The sequence below is a fragment of the Pseudonaja textilis genome, chromosome 8 (assembly GCF_049901715.1).
Source record: "Pseudonaja textilis isolate UNSWEBS1 chromosome 8, rPseTex1.2, whole genome shotgun sequence".
NCBI classification, from domain to species: domain Eukaryota; kingdom Metazoa; phylum Chordata; class Lepidosauria; order Squamata; family Elapidae; genus Pseudonaja; species Pseudonaja textilis.
The window spans coordinates 21,258,312-21,280,830 of record NC_141997.1 but is presented as its reverse complement, the minus strand read 5'-3'; the positions used below and the strand labels follow the sequence as shown (position 1 = coordinate 21,280,830).

The window sequence follows — 22,519 nt, the reverse complement described above, 5'->3', positions numbered from 1 at the left end:
CAATTAGGGGAGATAAAGAAATATCTAGGTGTGAATATACTGAAAACACAGAAAGGTTTTAAGATATCTCAGGAGGATAAGATATCTAAATTGCTAATAGATTATAAGATGGAACTTTGTAAGACTGCAAAGACTCCAATGAGTCAGGATATTTGCAAAATGGATACTCAAAGTCCCAAGTTTGATAAGGTAATATATCAATCTTTGATTGGTAGCTTATCATACATTAGCAATTGGTCAAGGCCAGATATTGCTTATGGTGTTAATCAACTGGCACGACATAATAATGATCCACTTCAATGTCATTGGAAGGCATTAAAGAGAATTTTAAGGTATTTTAAAGGAACATTACACCATGCACTGTATCTAGAACCAAAAGGTGATCTAATACTGAGTGCTTATGCAGATGCTAGTTTTGCATCAGAAAGAGACACAAGAAAGTCGACTTCAGGAACAGCCATAATGCTGGGTAAGACATTAATAGGTTGGAAGTCAATAAGACAACAGCATATAAGTTTGTCTACTATGGAAGCAGAATTCTCCTGTTTGTCGTTATTATGTACTGAATTAATCATGTATAAGCAGATGATGAATGACATGGGATTAACTGTAAATTATCCTATAATTGTACATGAAGATAATCAGGCAGCAATTCAAATGGCCACAAATATTGCAGTAAAAACTAGGAGCAAGCATACAGATTTAAGGTACTTAAACGTTAGACAATCTGTAAAGAGTAAAATGATACAGCTGGAGTACTGCATGTCGGAGGACAATATAGCTGATAACTTTACTAAAGCCCAAGGTGCCATTAAGCACCAAGAGAGTTGTGTAAAGTATGGTTTTAGATTGTAAGGGTATTGTATATTTATATCACCCAAAAGGGGAGAATGTTGGGTATAACATTGATACACCAACTAAGTTTGGGTGAATAAATATATAAAACCAAGGTTTGGGTGTTTTTAACTTGTAGCTTTAAGCACCAAACTGCTTGTAATTAACTAATTAAGGGTGCGGTTACAAACGGCAATAAAAGGCAGTAAGAGAAACGTAACCTCTCTCTGCTTGTTTTTGTCTGCTTGCTACTGTTTGTTTGCTACTGTTTGCTACAACTGTTTGAATACCTGAACGAAAGGACTATTTCATTGATGTGCTGATATCCTGTGAATACTCAGCGTTGTCTTCAAAAGGAAAGGTATCAGAGGAGAAGATATCTTTACAAGCAGATAAGGATATAGAACTGACTAGTGAATGGACTAAGTTACTGAATGGATATATTTGTGAATGACATATGGACTGATTGACAATGTTTAAACTCTAATTGGATTAAACAACTATTTAAACTACAAAAACAGTGTTTGTCATCAGTGTGTGTAAACTCTAGGGCCCTTCCTCTCTCATTTGGCTGCCTGGCTTGACTGCTGCTGCACATTCTGTTTTTGGGGGTTTGTCCCCAATCACTAACACATACTTCAATAGGCCTGCCAATCACACATACTTATTAGTATGTAAATTTGATTACACTTTGTATATATGTATCTCCACATACATATACTCAACTTTTTACAAAAACTTTTGTTTGGGTTACTAGACATCCAGATAATAACAGTGGCAAGTGGGACCTTTCATTAGCTTATGATGATTAATTGATTGTGTCTCTACTTACAGCGGGAAATTTCCTTTCAGTGATACGTGTGCTAATTTCCTTTCAGTGATACGTGTGCTCAAGATCTAGTTTCTAAAACCTGTTATCAGTAGGAAAACCACAGAAGGTAGTTTACTTGACTTTACTTTATTGTCATTGCACCTCGTAAAACGAAATCATGACCATGACCATGAAAATAAACACAAACACACATCCTTCACCCTTCACACATTGAACCAGAAACCCCCGACACCACACCAACACTGCACTATACAGCAGAATTCAAAAGAGCTACTGCCCTGGGATATAAGCTGTTTTTAGACTATTTGTCCTTGTTTTTATTATTTTGTACCGTCTGCCAGATGGTAATAGTTAAAAAAAAGGGTTCCCAGGATGAGATGGATCTTTGAGAATGTTTTGAACTTTCTTAAGGCAGCGGGAGCTATAAAGCTCTTTCAAAGAGGGGAGAGGGGGCAACCAATGATCTTCTGGGCAATGACATTAACCCTCTGGAGTGCTTTTCTATCTGCCACTGTGAAATTGGCAAACCATACAGAGGTGCAGTAAGTTAAAATGCTCTCTATGGTGCAGCGGTAGAAGGTCACCAGCAGTTTTTCATTCAGTTGTTGTTTTCTGAGAAGTCTCAGGTAGTATAATCTCTGCTGGGCCCTTGTGACCAGGGCTGCAATGTGAGCACCACAGGTCAGGTTCTCTTTTAGGGTAACACCCAGAAACTTAAAACTGGCCTCTTGCTCCACTCGGTCTCCATTGATAAGCACGGGCTGGATGTCTGATCTGTTCCTTCTATAGTCCACTATGAGTTCCTTGGTCTTATTGGTGTTGAGGACTTAGTTATTGTCTCCACACCATGAAAGCAACCAGTCCACCTCATCTCGGTAGGCAGACTCATCCCTCCCGGAGATGAGACCCACCACTGTTGTATCACCCGCAAATTTAGCAATAGTATTACTAGCGTGAGTGGGAATACAGTCATGCACATAAAGAGTATAGAGTAAGGGACTCAACACGCAACCCTGTGGTGTACCAGTGTTAAGAATAAGGGCTGAAGAGGTATGATTACCTAATCTGACCCTCTGTGAGTGGCCAGACAGGAAATCCATAATCCAATTGGCTGGTAGTTCTATTTTATCTGTCCCTGATGTCTCCACTTCAAAGCGAGCAAAGAAATAATTCAGTTCCTCTGCTAATGAAGCATCCCCCTCAGCAGGGATGACATTGGTCGGTTGATGGTTTGTAATTTGTTGAATCTCTCGCCACACCTGCCTCATGTTATTGCTATAAAAATTATCCTCAATCTTCCTCTTATAATCAGTCTTGGCCTTCCAAATATCTTTCTTCAGATTAGCTCTGGCAACACTGTATCTTGCCCCATCACCAGACCTAAAGGCCTTGGTCCTATCAGGCAAGAGGCGCTGGACTTCCTTGGTCATCCAGGGTTTCTGATTGGGATAGATCCTAATACGTTTATCCACAGTGTTAGTATCTGTGCTTTGTTTGATATAGCACAGAACAGTTGCAGTGTACACCTCTAGGTCAGGGTGGTAAAAGATGTCCCAATTTGTGTTCTCAAAACAATCCTGAAATTGTTGGGAAGCATCTTCTGGCCAAGATTTCACTGTCTTTATTATAGGCAGAGCCCGTCTCCAAAGAGGGATGTACATTGGTGCTAAAAGCAGTGACATATGGTCTGATTGTCCCAAATGTGGTAATTGTATAACCTTATAGCCATGTTTGATGTTGGTATATACTTTGTCCAATATGTTTGCTCCTCTAGTAGCTCACTTAACATGCTGATAGAATTTAGGGAGCACTTCTTTTAAATCAGCTTGATTAAACTCCCCTGCTATGATATGCACAGCATCAGGATACTTATGCTACTGATTACTAACAATGTTATACGAGAATCCCAAAGCTATGGTAGTATTGGCATCCGGTGAGACATAGACTGCAGTAATCAAAACCACGCTGAATTCCCACAGAAGATATATGGGTCTACATTTAAGAGTCATATACTCCAGATCCATGGAGCAGTGGCTGTCTACAGTCTCTGTATTGATACACCAGCTTTTGTTCACATAAAGGCTTAAATCTCCCCCTTTGATCTTGCCAGAATCTCTACTCCTGTCCTGCCGGTTAGCTATGTAGCCTTCCAGCTCAGCAGCTGCATCTGGAATGAGTGAATGAAGCCAAGTTTCTGTGATTGGCAAAACACAGCAGTTCTTGATGAATTTAGTCTTTGCAATCTGTAGCCTTAATTCATCCATTTTGTTCGTCAGAGATCTTGCATTGGTAAGAAATATTCTTGGAATTGAAGGCTTGTGTGGAAACTTACTCAGCCTAAAGAAAGCCCCAGCACGGCATCCTCTCTTCCTCTTCCTGTTCTTCTTTCTCCGCATCTTCCTCCTTCCCACAGGGATAGTGATCCATGGCTCCCCCAGGGGCCTAGCTGCCTCCTTTGGTATGTTATGAGAATGTATAAAATCGTCTGTAATAGCCTTTTCACATTGCAGTCCAAATTTAGTCAGAAATTACAGATGATCAAGAATGCAGCAGCAAAGGTAACAAGTGGTACTGGAAGACTTTTATGTTCAAACCAGTGGTGGTTTCATTTTTTTTTTTACTTGAGGGCATGGCTTGGCAAGTGCATTTTGCACATGCGCAGAGGGTTTGCTTATTAACCTCCCCCTGCAATCCTGCACTCTCCCAGTGTCCTCAGCAGCTGATGTGCAGCAATCAGCTCTGCCACACGAAGCAGCTGAGGTTGAAAAGCAGGAAATAAAAGTCAGTATAGAGCCAGGGCAGGTAGGCCCAGCAACTGATCATTGGAGCAAACCGGTTTGCTAGTATACCATCACTGGTTCAAACAGTAATATTAATTGCCTTCTGTTAATGCAAGGTTTTTTGCTGTATGGGGGCATCCAAAGTCAAAAGAAGCTTGTGTGTGTGTGTGTGTGTGTGTGTGACATCCCTTTTACTCATCTATGACATAGGCCTGGCATCTTGACTATTGCTCTATAGTCCTTTTCACACTCTTAGGTCCTTAATAAAGCTTATTTTACTGGTCCTATTTAACATTCCACTTGCAGCACATTGAATACAGATATGTAGCAAATGTGGCTTTGTGATAGGAATCATACATACTATGAAATGGTATTATTACCAGGGCTGAAGCTAGTATATTCATTTTTACAACTGAGCAAAGGGCTTAAAATAGTTTACTTGGGACTTTTTATCCTGCTAGAGAGGATATAGTGTTTTGTTTTAACATATATCTGAGAATTTTATATATAATTTATGGAATATTTATAATAATAATATTTATTATTTATTACATTTGCATACATTTATAAATCTGATTTATGCTCCATGTGTGAGAGTGTGTTTGTGTATGTGTCTAAGTATTGTGGACAATTGAAATAATATCTCAGAGAAGGTTGTATCCTTCATGTAGTCACCACTGAATTCAACTTGTGGGTCTTTATTCTATAGACATATCAAGGCTCTGATTTTGAACAAAGAGGCATATAATTTTCATTTCCCCCATTAAGATTTATTACTCTTAATGTTTGGGTTTCTGGAGAACTTTGGTTTTAGCTTTCCTCCTAGCAAGTCTTTGAGCTATATTATACCTGAGGTAGTATTCAGCCAGTTCTGACAGGTTCTAAAATTTCCGGTAGCGGAAATTTTGAGTAGTTTGGAGAACCGGTAAATATCACCTCTGATTGGCCCCACCCCTATCTATTCTCTGCCTCCCGAGTTGCAGCTGATCGATTGAGTCTTCTTTTGTTACCCTGCACAGGAGAATGGAGCTGGAAAGCAGGCTAGTGGGATGAGGAGGGAATGAGGATTTTACAGTATCCTTCCCGTCACACCTACCAAGCCACGCCCATAAAACCACACCACACCCACCAAGCCACGCCACACCACACCCCCAGAATCGGTAGTAAAAACATTTGAATACCACCACTGTATTTTACAGAGTATAAGTAATCCACAGACCTTGACAGATCACAGCAGAGGCAATTCAGGGAATTAGTCTCTAAGTTCAGTGAGCAATGAATCATAATTTCACCTGCTCCTTCAAAGTTTCTCCCCTGCTGCTGTGCTAATATTACAAAGGGAAAGCAAACTACAGGCTCTCATAACTGCTAACGTTCATTTAATATCCATTAAAAAAAATACAGAAGGGGGAGTTTTAAAAGATCCGTACCTTATACCAATGAATGGAAAGATAATCTACTTCCTGTCCAAACTCATTCAGTTGATGACACACAACCCTGGATGGTGACCTTGGAAACAATGTTTGCTTAAGGTAGTATTTTTCGTTAAAACAAAGACCAGCGCTGTTATTGAGAACTGCAATTGAGACGCTGTACTTATAACATCTTGTTGAATTCCTATAACTAAACATTAAAATGTTAAAATTATTATTTGTTTTGTACAGTACAATTCTATTTTCTGCTCAAATATTTTATCAAACTTTCTATTTTATTTTCTTATACATTATTGCCACCATGTCCAAAATTATAAAATCATTCACCATTTAGATCAATATCTATAAAAATAGATGCAAAAGATATGTATTTTTTCTTTTTATTGTTATTTTTAGTCCTTTAAAACATAAACTGTGGAATTGGGAAGACTTTAAATATAACAAACTATAAAAGCAAATAGATAAAAGCAAATTATTATTTGGGGGTATCTCAAATGCTGTTGGAGAAAAATGCTCATTGCTGAGGAACAATGTACATTTTAAATAAAATCACTTTAAGTCCATTCACTACCAAATTCATTATCTTAGCCATGGATGGAGGCGGAGGGAAAGTGGGCTATGTAAGATGTATGTAAGATGAAAAGGTAAAGTGTATTTTTTAATGAACCATCTTCCCTGATTCATACTAGTACTTTTACTAAGGAGCATTATTTGAGCTGGCATACTGCCTATGCCAACATAGGCATGGACTATGCTCGAATTTTGTCTTATTTTTTTGCCTGAGAATGGAAGTTTATCTGTGGTCTGAGGATCTTCCGATTCAGGGGAAAGAGGCATAGTTCTTTTCCTGTTTTCTTTAGCTTAAGTTCCTCATTTACAAGATCAGTGCCCTTTTTTAAGGAACAATAGTCATTTTAACTGCCCTGAAATATTGGAAAGCTATTAGAAGACTGCAGCAGCAGATTTGGATGTTAAAGCAGGGTATATCCCTCAGTGCTAATAAATGGCTGAGGTAGTTCATCAGTGAAGTTAGGGATGGCCAGTTCTACATTCTGCTGGGGTCAGGTAAGACCACAACCCAGTAAATGCTATGGTGCCCACTTTATTGAAGAATTTCTACAACCCCCAACCCCCCCCCCAAAAAAAAAAGAAAAAAAAAAGATTAGCTACATCCCTTTTGACATTCTGGAAATCCCAGTAGATCTGGTTATATAATCAATTTATATTTGTTTTATATTTGTTGTTGTTCAATTATTTAATGCTGCCTAGTGTTGGGTGAGATGAGTGGCTATACAAATTTGTTGAAAGAAAGGAAGGAAGGAAGGAAGGAAGGAAGGAAGGAAGGAAGGAAGGAAGGAAGGAAGGAAGGAAGGAAATAAATAAATAAATCACCCTGTAATGGTGGTGACTAAGTACTCTCTGTATTATCGAGATTCAAATAAGTTACCACCATATTACTTAATAGAAAGAATATGTAGTATGTCTTCTACAGGAGTAGCTTTTAGGCATACAGGTAGTCCTCAACTTACAACCATTTGTTTAGTGACCATTCAAACTTATAACAGCACTGAAAAAAGTGTTGTTTTTCACACTTACAACCATTGTAGCATCCCCTTAGTCACATGACCAAAATTTGGGCACTTGGCAACTGGCACATATTTATTTATGATAGTTGCACTGGCCAGGGGTCATATGATCTCCATTTATAACCTTCGGCTTCCAACAAGCAAAGTCAATGAAGAAGCCAGCTTTGTTTAATGACCGCATGATTCATTTAACAACTGCAGTGATTTGGTTAACAACTATGGAAAAAAGGTCATAAAATAGGGCAAAATTCACTTAACAACTGTTTTGCTTAACAATGGAAATTTTGGGCTTAATTGTCGTTATAAGTCGAGGACTAGCTCTATTAAACAGTATTACTCAAGAACCTCAGCTCGTCTGAAGACTTTGGGGAGTATGAATGTCGAGGCATTGATTCTTCCCAGCTCATCAGATACGGACCACAAGAGGGAAGTAGCATGTAAGAAGAAAGTTAAGGATTTGCTCTCTCTTTGTCATTAACTTAGTTTGCAGTTGCCTAATATACTGCTATTTCTGGGTCACTTCCTTCCACCTCCTCAAGTTCCCATGTACACAACACATTAACCGCTAACAAGAACTAAGAATGCTGTAGTTTTGTTTTTTTTCAAGAAGTTCCAATGCAAATTTATTTAGTCAAAAGTAGCATAGATTTAGAAGAGTGGTCATGCAATTTTAAAGTAGGTTTCATGGTAGCATGGAACACAGCACTGTTATCCCAAATGTCATCTCTCAAAAACTTCTCGGTTTGACATTACAATACCTCAGTGCTAGTGCACAATGCACTTCCATCAAGAAAGAAACATCCGACAAAGGTGTATTTCAGATTCTCAATAAAATAACAGTCATAGTGATGCAGTGGTTAGAGTGTAGCATTGCAGGCTGATTCTGCCAGCAGTTTGATCCTGACAGCCTTAAGGTTGACTCAGCCTTCCATCCTTCCAAGGTCAGTAAAATAAGGACCCAAATTATTGGAGGCAATATGCTGACCCTGTAAACCACTTAAGAGAGGTCTGTAAAGTACTATGAAGTGGCATATAAGTCTGAGTGCTATTGCTAATGCTAAACTTCTGTCCCCTGTATAAACTGCTGTCAACAATCCTGAGGGCTTTATATCCAACAGTAAAATGATATGAAACATCATTGTCCTCTAGAAAATGCTGGGACTGCTGAAAAAAATCCTACAGAAAAACAGCTCCTACCTACATGAAAGCTATAGATTTTCTATTGTTTATGTAGTCAATTGTTTCCCTAATTTTGGCAATCTAATAAAAGAGCCATCAGCAGATTGATACAATTAGTTATGATCTACCACAGTCAAATGCCTGATGCAAACCATATACTTCAGACTAAGGCAGATCAATTAAAATAGAGCTGGCACCATTTCCGACCACCGGTTAACTGATAATGCCCAAGAAGCCTTCAATCACAAACCAATCCCATAACATTCAAATTCCACACAATTATAAATGCTGCAAAGTGATACCCACTTCTCAACCCTTGCTCTGAGGAAGCCTTGCCAGAATGTAATGTGGCACTCGTGCACAAAAAAACCTGGTATCTACTTCAGTATAGATCTCACTAAGTTTAGATAACCCCAATTACAATTTAAATTCCAAAGGATGTATCAAAATACAACTATCTCTCCATTCCCAGAACCAATAAATGCCTTACCTTATAATACATTGATACAATCCTGAATCTTGAGCTATTGCAGGGATAAACCAGAGGCTGTTTTTCTGTTGGAATACTCTTGAAAAAGGTTGTGCAATTAAAGGTGTGTCATTTCCATTCATGTACCAGTTCAGGGTAGAGTTTGCACGTTCATATTGAATTAAGCAATCAAGCCTAAAAGGATTGTTTTCTTCAAACAGCTTCTGCCTTCCAATATATTCCCGGACACATTTCTCTACATGAAGTGGAGGAAATCATTGTATTTTAAACTATACATTCCAGAAATAAGTCCAGTGTTGAAAAGAAAAAACACTTTTTATTAAAATCCACCCAATTTGGATTGTGGCTATGGTCATTTTGAGGGGAGATCCTAAACACATCTTGTAAGACGGTTGCAGCCCTTGAGCTATACAAACTCATACTTAATGTTCCAAGACTTTACTTTGCAGATACTTTTTGGGAAATGCTTTTGTAATACCGTATATACTCGAGTATAAGCCGACCCAAATATAAGCCCAGGCACCTAATTTTACCACAAAAAACTGGGAAAACTTATTGACTCGAGTATAAGCCTAGGGTGGGAAATGCAGCAGCTACTGGTAAATTGCAAAAATAAAAATAGATACCTCTATGAAAAATATATACTTCTATGAAATATAACTAAAAAGGCATGCTGCTTTCATTAGTGTCAAGATGGCATGAATTAACATGGCATACTCAATTGCAAGTTAACTTCATTCACTCTTGGCATTAAAAAATGGCACCGGGAGGGAATTATTATCTAATTAAAACTTTCACTAGGACAGTTGAGAATAAGTTTGATGTTCACAATTTCCTCTTTGAAAGAGACCAGTAAATAGGGAACAAGAAGATGAAGAAAAAGAAGTGTGTTTTTTCACACTTTTCACACTGCAGTGAACAAAAATGGCATCATAGGAACAGGCTTATTCTCAGTCCAAAGGTTTGTTTCTGATTTCTTCCCTGATTTAAGGGAAATTTGGGAAACGATCATGAAAGGTTTAATTGACTCACTAACCCAAAAGAAGATGCAGAAGAAAAAAGCAAGAGCCGTTCTTATGATCTCTCTCTCTCTCTCTCTCTCTCTCTCTCTCTCTCTCTCTCTCCCGAATACAGTCAAGCCCTTTCCAGCACGCGCGATCCGCCGCCGCCGCTTTGCACCTTGCAAATGCAAAATCCCGGGGTTTTTGCATTTGCAAGGTGCAAAGCGGCAGCGGCGGATCGGGCGTGCTGGAAAGGGCTTGACTGTATTCCAGGGGGAGAGAGAGAGAGAGAGAGAGAGAGAGATCATAAGAACGGCTCTTGCTTTTTTCTTGCAAGGGAGAGAGTGACTCCTGCCTCCCACTGTCATCATCATCATCCTCTTTTGGGTTAGTGAATCAATTAATTTGGGAAACCATCTCACTATCATGAAAGTCAGTGTTCTCTGCCCGTGGGGCGTTGGAAGAAAACGGCCCGCGGCATATCCACGCGCGTGTAAGGGGAATCAGAAATCCCCGTGTTCAACACCTAGCACGGCAGAAGAGAAAACGCAGCTGTGAGCAAATACTGGGAAAACCTGGTTGATCAGAAGGAAGGAGGCAAAAGAGGGAGGGGTGGTGGTGGACGGAGGTCCCACTGGTATTTGTGAAACACTCGGTTGGCAGCGCTTAAAGTCAACGTCCTCTCTCCCACCCACCCACCCACTCAAAGCCACAAAGTCCCCCAATCGCGCAGCCCAGAATTGCCCTCCCCTCAGGGGCAGCAACGACGCCGGCGTTTCCCGAGACAAGAAGCTCCGCCGTGCAATGAAAGCGCCCTGGCTCTAGGCTTGCGGGCTCAAAAAACGCGAGCCGAGGTGGCTTCGGCTCCGCTTGGCTTCGTTTCCTCAGCTCCAGCTGCTTCCAGTCCACTCAGGAGGAGGAGGAGGAGGTGGTGGTGGCAGCTCGCATTGTTTTCTGAGCCCGCGAGCCTAGAGCCAGGGCGCTTTCATTGCACGGTGGAGCTTCTTGTCTCGGGAAACGCCGGGCATCGTTGCTGCCCCGAGGGGAGGGCGATTCTGGGCTGCGCAATTGGGGGACTTCGTGGCTTTGGGTGGGAGCGAGGATGGATGGAGTCCGCGAAGTGGGGCTTGCCTGCCCTTGCTGGCTGCCTCTGCTTCCTTAGGGGCGGGGAAGGGGGCTCATCTGGACCAAGGGTGAGTCTCCCCCTCAGTTTCCCCTGAAGGATCTTCCGTGGCTTTTGCCTTCTCCCTACGCCTTCCCTCTGTTAAAATCCCCCCCCCACACACACACACTTATTTTCGGGTGGATAGATTTCGTGTCTGAGCATTCTCACATGATGGTGGGTCTTCCCCCCCACTAAAAACAGTTAAAAAAAGAAAAAACAATATATCCTCATGCAAGAACTTTTCTGCTTCCGATTACCCCCATGCTTATAAGTTGCAAAGGAAACATGGAAGCAGGGAAGCGGCTGCCCAGCTCCGGAGCTCCACACCATTTTTTTTCCAGAGGGGAATCTCACTCGAGTATAAGCCGAGGGGGCTTTTTTCAGCACAAAAAATGTGCTGAAAAACTCAGCTTATACTCGAGTATATACGGTATTCTGTTTTGCAAAATAATGACATGCAAGCTTAGCTATGGCCAAAGCAAGTCATGTTTCATTCAATGGCGCTTACTGTCAGAGAGCTTTCAATAGGACTACAGTCTTCATCCTATTTTGTTTATGACTGCAACTTGCAGTTTCCATCATTTATAGCTTGCAACATAAATTAAGAAATGAGGAAAACTTTCTTATCCCCTTATCTCTACATAGTCACCTTTGCTTGCCCAACATTTAGATGGTGAAGCAGCAGAGATTATCCAGCTTTCAGAGAAGAAAACATCAGGGCATTTATAAAAGGAAACTTCCTCAGTTTAATTTTCCTGGGATCAGGAAAAGACCGGTTTGGGCAAACCCCTAGGTGTGACGATCAGTTGGCAGCAAACTGGTTCGCTGCCACGATCATGTGGGCCCGCCTGCCCGCCCCTGTGCTGTACTTACCTATATCCTCTCAGCTGATTCGCGCAGCAGAGCGGATTGCCGCTCTTCAGCTGAGTTACTCCCAGCAGTAACATAGCAGGTAATTTTTTTCTGGAATATATTCACCCACGTACGTGATCACCAAACTGGTTGTTACATCGGCAGCATCCCACCACTGCCTAGGATCCATGCCAGTGTCATTTAGCTTTTCCATTTACCTCAAAAATCTTAATAAGCACTTCACTATCTCAAATATGGAGAAAAGTGCTACAATGAATGTGCTTATACAGGTAGTTCTCAACTCACAGCAGTTCATTTAGTGACCATTCAAAGATACAACGGCATGGAAAAAAGTGATTTACTATTTTTCACATCTGCAGCCATTGCAACATCCCCATGGTCAGATGATCAAAATTCAGATGCTTGGCAACTGCTCATATTTATGACATTTGCAGTGTCCCAGGGCTACGGGATCACTTTTTGCGACCTTCTGACAAGCAAAATCAATGGGGAAGCCAGATTCACTTAACAACCATGTTACTGGAAACAACTGGAATGATTCCCTTAATAACTGTGGCAAGGAAGTTTGTAAAATAAAGCAAAACTCACTTAAAAATTTCTTAACAGAAATTTTGAACTCAATTGCGGTTGTAAGTCAAGCACTACCTATAATCATAATCATAATCCTGCCACAAAACCACCCCTTCATTGAAAGATTTAGTTCACTATTATGAGTTCTTTGTGGCTCATGGTATAAATTAGAACTGAGCAAAAAGAAGAGATAAAATCAGCATTACAAAGCTAACTACAATAGGGATCTAAACACAAATCTAAAGTTACCTTTCTTTTCATGAAATAGCATCTCAGAAATCCACTTCAGAATTGGGTTTATTAGCTAGACCTGTATTTGTCAAACCTAGCAACTTTAACATGTGTGGCATTCAATTATCACGCTGGCTAGGGGATTTTAGGAGTTAAAGTCCATGTATTATAAATTGTCATGTTTGAAAAACACTGAGATAAACTTTAATAAACCCCTGCTTACAAAAATAGCACTTTATACTACTGTACCAGTGTCTGTAATTCAGATCATCAGTCCTTAATTTAAATCTAATTAAAACTAGGCCAGCATGCATTCCACAGTATGAAACACTTTTTGAAATAGTTTTGTCCATATCGCACAGAAAAATTGCCTACTGAATTTTGAAAAGTAAAAGCTTACATCTAATAACCAGAGTAATTATCATAAATACAATTGGTCCTATTTTTTTTTAACTCCAAGTGTTTGAAAAAGCTGTTTACAAGGAACTCACCTGATTTGAATACACAGATAAATGAGAGGACTAGAATACAGTAATCGACTAAAGCAGGTTTCATGTTTTACTGTACAAAAAGGAAAGAAGCAAAAGATTCAATACATTTAAGCCATAAATATTTGATATTTTTCTGTTTTCAATTCTTATCATTTACAAGAAATCTTGCTGTTTCCCTCCAGTCCTTCCACACACTCACACATCCCCACAAAATGCCAGTATAGTACTGTACAGTAAAACAGAATTAAATAAATCATCTCTGGATAATTTATTTTATCAGGCAACTTAAAGGGTTTTTTTTAATATTTTTTTCCATTTATTGAATTTATTCAAGATTACAAAAAATAAACAAAAAGAAATTAAAAAAAAGATAAACAAAAAGAGATGCAAATTAAAGACCACTAATACCTGAGAAATAAAATTAAACAGAACTAAAATATAGGAAGAAAAAAGATACACACCCCTCAAATTTAAAAATCAGAATAAAGATTGCCAATAGTAAATACATTGTATATGTACAGGTGTGCACATGGATGTGTATTAGTAATAATTAGTTTACAAAAAAGTATTTTCTAACAGTACCTTGCTATTAACAAGAAAGAAAGAAATAATTTAAATATACTACTTTATTGTTGAACTATAAACATGAAATCCATGCCAAAGAAAAACCATCACATTAAAACACTATATATGAAAAGATATGACATGAAAGAATCTTGGAATCAGCCATTAGTTATCTGTCCCCAAAACAACCATCTCAGAATCTTCCTAGGCAAAATTGTATCTTGGAATCTTAAGTCAGCTACTGCTTTAATTTGGCTGATAAATAAGGACAGTTACAGCTCATTTTTATTTATTTATAAATAATAATTTATATTCTTTTGCACAATATTCTAATTTTTTGAGTTTTACACACACAAACACACACACACACACATATATATGCGAAACTCAAAAAATTAGAATATTGTGCAAAAGTTCATTTATTCCAGCAATGCAACTTAAAAGTTGAAACTAATATATGAGATAGACTTATTACATGCAAAGCAAGATAGTTCAAGCCATGATTTGTCATAATTGCGATGATTATGGCTTATAGCTCATGAAAACCCCAAACCCACAATCTCAGAAAATTAGAATATTACATGCAATCAATAAAACAAGGATTGTACATAGAACAGTATCAGACCTCTGAAAAGTATAAGCATGCATATGTACTCAGTACTAGGTTTGGGCCCCGTTTGAAGCAATTACTGAAGTGCTCCAAAATCTCCTGGTAGATGGCTGCATTGACCCTGGACTTAATGAAGCACAGTGGACCAACACCAGCAGATGACATGGCTCCCAAATCAACACAGACTGTGAAAACTTCACACTGGACTTCAAGCATCTTGCAGTGTGTGCCTCTCCATTCTTCCTCCAGACTCTGGGTCCTTGGTTTCCAAATGAGATGTAAAAGTTGCTCCCAGCAGAAAAGAGGACCACTGAGCAACAGACCAGTTCTGTTTTTCTTTCGCCCAGGTAAGACGCTTCTGACGTTGTTTGTTGTTCAGGAGCGGCTTGACAAGAGGAATACAACATTTGGATCCATCTGTGTGTGGTGGCTCTTGATGCACTGACTCCAGCCTCAGTCCAATCCTCTCCAGGCTGTGGTCATCCCTGCTGCTTGTGCACCTTTTTCTTCCACACTTTTCCCTTCCACATAACTTTTTATTAATGTGCTTTGATACAGCACTTTGGGAACATCCAACTTCTTTTGCAATTATCTTTTGAGGCTTTCCCTCCTTATGGAAAGTGTCAATGATGGTTTTCTGCACAACTGTCAGGTCAGCAGTTTTTCCCATGATTGTGATTCCTACTGAACCAGACTGAGAGACCATTTAAAGGCTCATGAATCCTTTGCAGGTATTATGGCTTAATTAGCTGATTAGAGTGGGACACTTTGAACCTAGAATATTGAACCTTTTCACAATATTCTAACTTTCTGAGATTGTGGATTTGGGGTTTTCATGAGCTGTAAACTATAATCATCTCAATTATGACACATCATGGCTTGAACTATCTTGCTTTGCATGTAATGAGTCTATCTCATATATTAGTTTCACTTTTTAAGTTGCATTATTGAAATAATGAACTTTTGCACAATATTCTAATTTTTTGAGTTACACACACACACACACACATATATATTTGTTTTCGTAGATTTTCAGGGGTACAGGTATGCAGGTCTTGGCGTGTTCGGGTCTTTTCCCGTGTAAGATTGAGAGCATCTTGGGAACGTTTTGACGATGCCCCACTCGCCATCTTCAGGTTAGTACTTTCACCTTCATGCTTGTGTGTGTGTGTGTGTGTATCTATCTATCTATCTATCTATCTATCTATCTATCTATCTATCTATCTATCTATCATCTATCATCTATCTATTAATATTATAAATATGCCTTTGATTATGGATTTCCTGTCTGACCGCCCTCAGATGGTCAGATTAGGTAATCATATCTCTTCAGCCCTTATTCTTAACACTGGTACATCACACAATTGTGTGTTGAGTCCCTTACTCTATACTCTTTATGTACATGACTGCATTCCCATTCATGCCAGTAATACTATTATTAAATTTGCAGATGATACAACAGTGGTGGCACTCATCTCTGAGGGGATGAGTCTGCCTATTGAGATGAGGTGAACCAGTTGCTTTCATGGTTTGGAAACAATAACTTGTTCCTTAACACCAATAAGACCAAGGAGCTTATACTGGACTATAAAAGGAACAGATCAGACATCCAGCCCTTGCTTATCAATGGAGACCAAGTGGAGCAAGTGGCCAGTTTTAAGTTTCTGGGTTTTACCATATAAAAGGACCTGACCTGGGGTGCTCACATTGCAGCACTGGTCAAAAGGGCCCAGCAGAAATTATACTTCTCTGCCTTCTTTTCAGAAAACAATTTATCTTAGACTTCTCAGGAAACAACTGAATGAAAAACTGCTGGTGACCTTCTACCGCTGCACCATAGAGTATTTTAACTTACTGCACCAGTTGCACAATAGGACAGCGCTCCAGAAGGTTAAGATCATTGCCCAGAATATCATTGGTTGTTGCCCTCTCCCCTCTTTGGAAGAGCTTTATAGATCCCGCTGCCTTAAGAAAGTTCAAAACATTCTTAAGGATTAATCTCATCCTGAGCACTGTTTTTTTGAATTATTACCATCTGGCAGACAGTACAGGATAATAAAAACAAGGACAAATAAGCTGAAAAATAGGCTCTATGCCAGAGCAGTACTGTATAGTAAAATATTAATGCAATATCAGGGGTTTTCAATTCAATTGTAGGAAATGCAAAGGATTTGTGTTTGTGTTTTATTTTTATAGTTACTGTATAATGTACACTGAAGATGGCATTTAATTTTGTTGTACGAGGTGCAATGACAATAAAGTAAACTAATTTGCATGTGCTAACTGCCCAACTCCAATATCATTACTATCTGCTTAAAAATAAGTCAATTCAAAACAATTACTCTGGTAATTAACTAAAATGTTGCTGTTTTGAATGTATAATCCTCTTTTGATATCTGTTATCTGTTATGTTACTTTATGTTCAGGTAATATAACAAACCAGCATTCTTTATTAGAGTCTAGTTTCATTTAAAACTAAAATATTGTCTATTTGCTAGTTATTAGTCACAGAGAGTTCATAAGCAATGCCAAATCTCATGGAGTCCTAAAATATACACTACTAGTGGTAAAATCTACAATAATCCCAAAATGATTTGGATACATTTCTACAAGATTGGGCAAGCTGTTTAGAAAACTGGAATATTATGTCCATCTTCAGATATTAATTAAAAAGAAAAAATAACATGAAGTTTATTTAAATAAAAACCTATGAACTTAAAAATATACCAAAATATTTATGCAATTATTTGGCAAAATAGCCAATCCCATTACTGCATAAGAAAATCTATTTATGTTTCAGAAATTATGTTCAATGGGATTTATATAGATACAACACAATAGCTATAAATTAATACTGTATTAATACAATAAACTAATATTGTAGTTTATTATGCTATCATTTCATAGGTAACGATAAGATGATGTAACAATATTAAAATCTACTAACCTGAGAAGACAGGAAGCTATTAAATAGATTTAAAAAATTCTTAGCAATTTATGGTGAAATCCTGTAGTCTTTTCTTTTCACTGGAAATGCTCTGCCTGTGAAAATAACTTGACGTAAAACTTCTATAAGGAAATGCAAGATGACAGGTAATACTGTTAAAGTAAGTGAACTTTGGGTGGAAAATATGACTGCTTTGCACACGGCTGATTTGCATAATTCCTTATCTCTGAAAAGGGATTTTTAGGCAACGAAGGAGCCTCGGATTTTCTGCTGGCAAACTTTCCCTCCGGAAGGAAGCTCTCAAAACCACCATCCGTCAGGAAAAGAAATAGAAAATTAGAAGAGGGATGGCGGAACAGCTACTTTTTTTTCCTATTAAACCGGTTCCACCAGTTTCCCGATAAAGAAGGCATCCGAACTCAGCGCACAGACAAATTCAGTGTTGCGGAATACGGGGCAAATCCAGTATTGCGGGGGGTGGGGGGAAGGAAGCTTTTCGCTAAAAATCTCTCTCTCTCTCTCTCTCTTGTCTGTCTGTCTGTCTGTCTATCCATCGTTCTTCTCTCTATCTCTTGATGTCACCCTCAATATGTTTGCCGCAGATGGGAAGTTTCATACCATATCAGTGCCAGAACGTGAGATGAGCCGCATATAAATTTAAATGAATAAACAATGGTTTGAAGGAGCCCGCCCAACACCTTTCGATTCCCAGCCCCAAGTATTTCAAACACAAAGTATAGTCACCTGCCCTGAACAAGAACGATCTTAAGGCACCATGAAGATGGATAAATAGGTAAGAATTCCCTCAAGTGGACCTTCGCTACAAATTCCATGGATATATCCACGCGGATTTTCAGGGAACACAAAGGAAGCGGTTTGCCACTGCCTTCTTCTGGGGTGACTTCTCGACTTCCACTGGGTGATTTTTTGGTGATCTACCATCCAAACGGTAATCGGGACCGACCTTCCTGATTTTGCGCAGCCGGCAGCCGAGTGCGGCTCCTCGAGCGGCATAAACGCGAGCGCTTGACTAGGAACCGGCTAGGCTTGCATGACGACTTGGCTGCAACGCACCAAGAGGGGAGCCATAAGACAGGCGTCGGTAACCTGTCACGAGTCAACCTTTCGGCGCAACAGATAACCCTGCTATCTCTCTCTCTCTCTGTGGAAGTTGTAACTCCAGTCTAGGATCAACCGGGAGGATTGGAAAATGGGCCGGGCCGGAGGGCGGGATTGAAAGACAGGAATCAAGAGGCTCTCAATATCGCAGCCGGGACACTTGAGAGCACCTAGAAACAGCAGTAAGAAAGCAACAGGTCGTTTTGCCCAACATTTGCCCAACATGGTGGGTGGGAGGATTTTTGTGAGAACCTAATGTTGTGGGAGAAGTTTTTGTGGCGCGCCGAGTTCTTCGATCGGAAATTGCGCCATTGTGTGCATACAAGAAACGGCTGTTGCAATCTCGCCTCGTGCACTTGCGCTCCAAACTCAGAGAACTTCCGCCCCGGCCAACAGTACCGGCGCAGAGGCGGCAACGAAAAGGAGGCCGCCAGTCGCGGCGTTGGCGGGAACGAACAAATCGGGTCCGCTCGGAAGCCTCGCCTTTCTCGCGCGAAACCAGGGCGAGACTGTCAGTTGGCGCGCGGTAGAAATTACGCAGGAGTGTTTTCGGACTAGTTCGCTTAAATATCGCATATAATAATTCCTAAATATTGCAAGCAGTTTCGTTCCATGCTAGCTATTCCGCACATCCAAATCTTATGGTATCTCTGGACACCTGTGTAACTAGATTAAAGCATTCCTGTCAAACAGACATCAAATGGTCAAAATTGGGAGCGTCCTATCAAATTCTGTGCCTGTCAACAATGGTGTCCCCCAAGGCAGTGTTCTAGGACCAACTCTCTTCATACTCTACATAAATGACCTCTGTGATCATATTAAGAGCAACTGCGTTCTCTTCTCTGATGATGTACAACTATTCAACACCACAGACAATACTGCTATCCTTCAAAAAGACCTTGACTATGTATCAGAATGGTCAAACAAATGGCAACTTCAAATCTCAACAAATAAACGCTCTCTCTTACATATTGGCAAAAAAAAAATCAGAAAATAAAATACAGGCTGAATAGTCAAGACCTTGTTGATGATCCAAACTCTGTCAAGGATCTTGGAATACTCATCTCTAATGATCTAAGTGCTGGAGCCCACTGTAACTACATAGCCAAAAAGGCATTAAGAGTTGTTAACCTAATCCTACGTAGCTTTTTCTCTACTAATAACACACTACTAACTAGAGCATACAAAACATTTGCTAGACCAATACTCAAATACAGCTCAGTCTGGAACCCACCTTACGTATCTGATATTAATACAGTTGAGAAAGTCCAGAAATATTTCACAATAAGAGTTCTCCACTCCTCTACTTGTTGAAGAATACCTTATGCCACCAGACTTGAAATTCTAGACCTAAAAAATCTAGAACTACGCTGCCTTTGGTCCGATCTAAGTATAGTATATAACATTATATATTGCAATGTCCTACCTGTCAATGATTACTTCAACTTCAACCATAACAATACAAGAGCACACAATAAATACAAACTCAAGGTTAACTGCACCAAACTTGATTGCAGGAAATACGACTTCAGCAACAGAGTGGTCAATATCTGGAATACTCTACCTGACTCTGTGGTTTCTTCCCCAAACCCCCAAAACTTTAAACTTATACTGTCTACTATTGACTTCACCCCTTTCCTAAGAGGTCTGTAGGGGGTGTGCATAAGCGCACCAATGTGCCTACCGTCCCTGCCCTGTTGTTTCTTTTTATTTTTCTTATATGTATCCATTTCATATATTCATAACTATGTTTATACTTATACCTATTATCTTGTAAGCGATTGACAAATCAAATAAATAAAGTGGAGCATAGGCAGAAGTTCACAATTATGCTGCACTCTGAAGGTTCCTGTTGGATCCCCTGCTTGACTGAACTGTTCAGGCTTGCGAGCTCCGTCTCCTTTTTCTCCCTCCCTTTCTATTGGATCTTCTTCTTCCCACTTTGCACTGTCAGATCTGGGAGAGCGATCCACTTGTTTGTGCTTTGGCCTTCTGGAAAATGAAGCCCTCAGCAAGGCTGCTGAGGAATTCCTTGAGCCCCGCAGGAGCGACTGAATCTATTTTTCCAACATTACATCCAGATAGCTGCCATTCTGTTGCTTTGGGTCCAAGCATGTGTGTCCTAATGAAGTGGAGGATGTCAATCAGTTCTAGAGTAGAAGCCTAGGTATTCCCTAAAAACTAATTGGTGGCATATTGTGATGCTCTCAAGATTCCAAAATGCCTTCCTAGGCTCTATAGACACACCCATTGTTATTGTACATACAGTGTTTCCAGTACTTGGGGACTGATGGGAAATATGCTTGGAATTTTCTCTCTTTTGCAGACAAATTCTTTGTACAAAGTAATCAAAGACCCTTTTAAGGATTGGCTGTTTTCATCAAGCTGGCTTGATGTTGTTTAGGATGGCTGAATCTTCCAAAAGTCACAAGTTGTCTTACAAAAATTAATTTTCCAAATGCACTGTGTACATTATCTCTGCTTTCAGTTACATTTGCAGGGATCAATTTGATTTGAATAATTAAACTTAACTTTTATTAAACTATTAACAATTAAGTCATTTAATGTTATTGGCAGCTACAAAAATGCAGGCAGTTTCTGACTGCCTTTTTCCAAAATGTTTTTCAGATTTCCAAGTTGAACCTGCTTAGCTTTTGGAAATCTGCAAGGATTAGTCAGAGGCTGCTAGAATGTCCAGCATAATTCCTGTGAATTTTATAGCTCCTGATTATTCTTCAGTAAAGGTTTTTATTTGTTTCAGTTGCTTTTTCTGCACTTTTCTGATATTCTCTCCTTAAGGTAAAATCATTATAAACAGTTGCCCAAATATTGCAATATAGTAATAACAATAACAGACTTACAGTGGAACCTCCGGTCATGTCTGTAATCAGTTCCAGGATTTCGGTCGCAATCTGATTTGTTTGTGACCGGAAGTAAGGCTGACTGCGCATGCGTGGACCAAAAAATAAATAAATAATGGCACAGAAGGGGAAAATGCCTCAGCAGGGAAAATAGCTGCATTGATCGTCACCCAAAGATGTGTTCGCAACCAGATGCAAAAATTTTCCGGAATTTTTGGTCATCACCTGATTTGGTCATGGTCAGAAGCATTCACGACCTGAGGTTCCACTGTATATGCCACTTCACAGTGCTTTACAGTCCTCTCTAAATAGTTGTATTGCTCCTAACAATCTGGGTTCTCATTTTACCAACCTTGGAAGGATGGAAGGCTGAGTTAACCTTGCTCCAGTCAAGATCGAACTGCTGGCAGTTGGCAGAGTTAGACTGCAATACTGCATTCTAACCACCGCTTAGAGAAGGTTATAAAGCATGTGAAGCATAGAAGTCTAAGTGCTCTAAGTGTTAGGATTCAGGGGTATGGACAAAGTAATTTATGATGGTTAAGGTACAAAAGGCTGAAAATGATTATACCAGATCACTTCTTTCATTTTCTAAGACAATTCCACAGCTTTAACAATATCACAGGAAAACCTGTCCTATATCCCCCACATTCTTTACAACCAAAGAATTTTCAGAATCAAGTCCACATAAAGCATGCAGTAGGTTTTATTTAAGTAAGATATTGTAATGAGCATTAATCATGACAAAGGTTGAAGCTGACTGATCTGTTATATCCAAAATCTTGTAGGTCTTCTCAGAGGGGTACATAGGATACTATTAATGAACATTACATGTCAGTATTTTCCCATTCAGGTTTTCAAAAGTCTTTGATACAGTGGTTTTAATTTTTTTAATCTTTCCCATTTGATTTCATTCTTCAGGTACCTTTCTCAGATTTCAGGTGAGTGTTGCA

General features: G+C 39.4%; 1 protein-coding gene across 1 annotated transcript in view; it reads right to left on the bottom strand.

The window, feature by feature from the left end:
• LOC113440788 (interleukin-1 receptor-like 2) overlaps window positions 1–18,442 on the bottom strand; it is a 33,921-nt gene extending 15,479 nt beyond the window's left edge. Inside the window, exons 1-5 of the mRNA XM_087938493.1 lie at window positions 18,331–18,442; window positions 17,587–17,681; window positions 13,466–13,535; window positions 9,135–9,369; window positions 5,877–6,069 (exon numbers count right to left, since the gene is read on the bottom strand). Of these exons, the coding sequence (XP_087794619.1) occupies window positions 5,877–6,069; window positions 9,135–9,369; window positions 13,466–13,529 (492 nt within the window). The 5' untranslated portion in view covers window positions 13,530–13,535; window positions 17,587–17,681; window positions 18,331–18,442. The remainder of the gene's footprint in view (window positions 1–5,876; window positions 6,070–9,134; window positions 9,370–13,465; window positions 13,536–17,586; window positions 17,682–18,330) is intronic.
• Window positions 18,443–22,519: the final 4,077 nt, after the last annotated feature.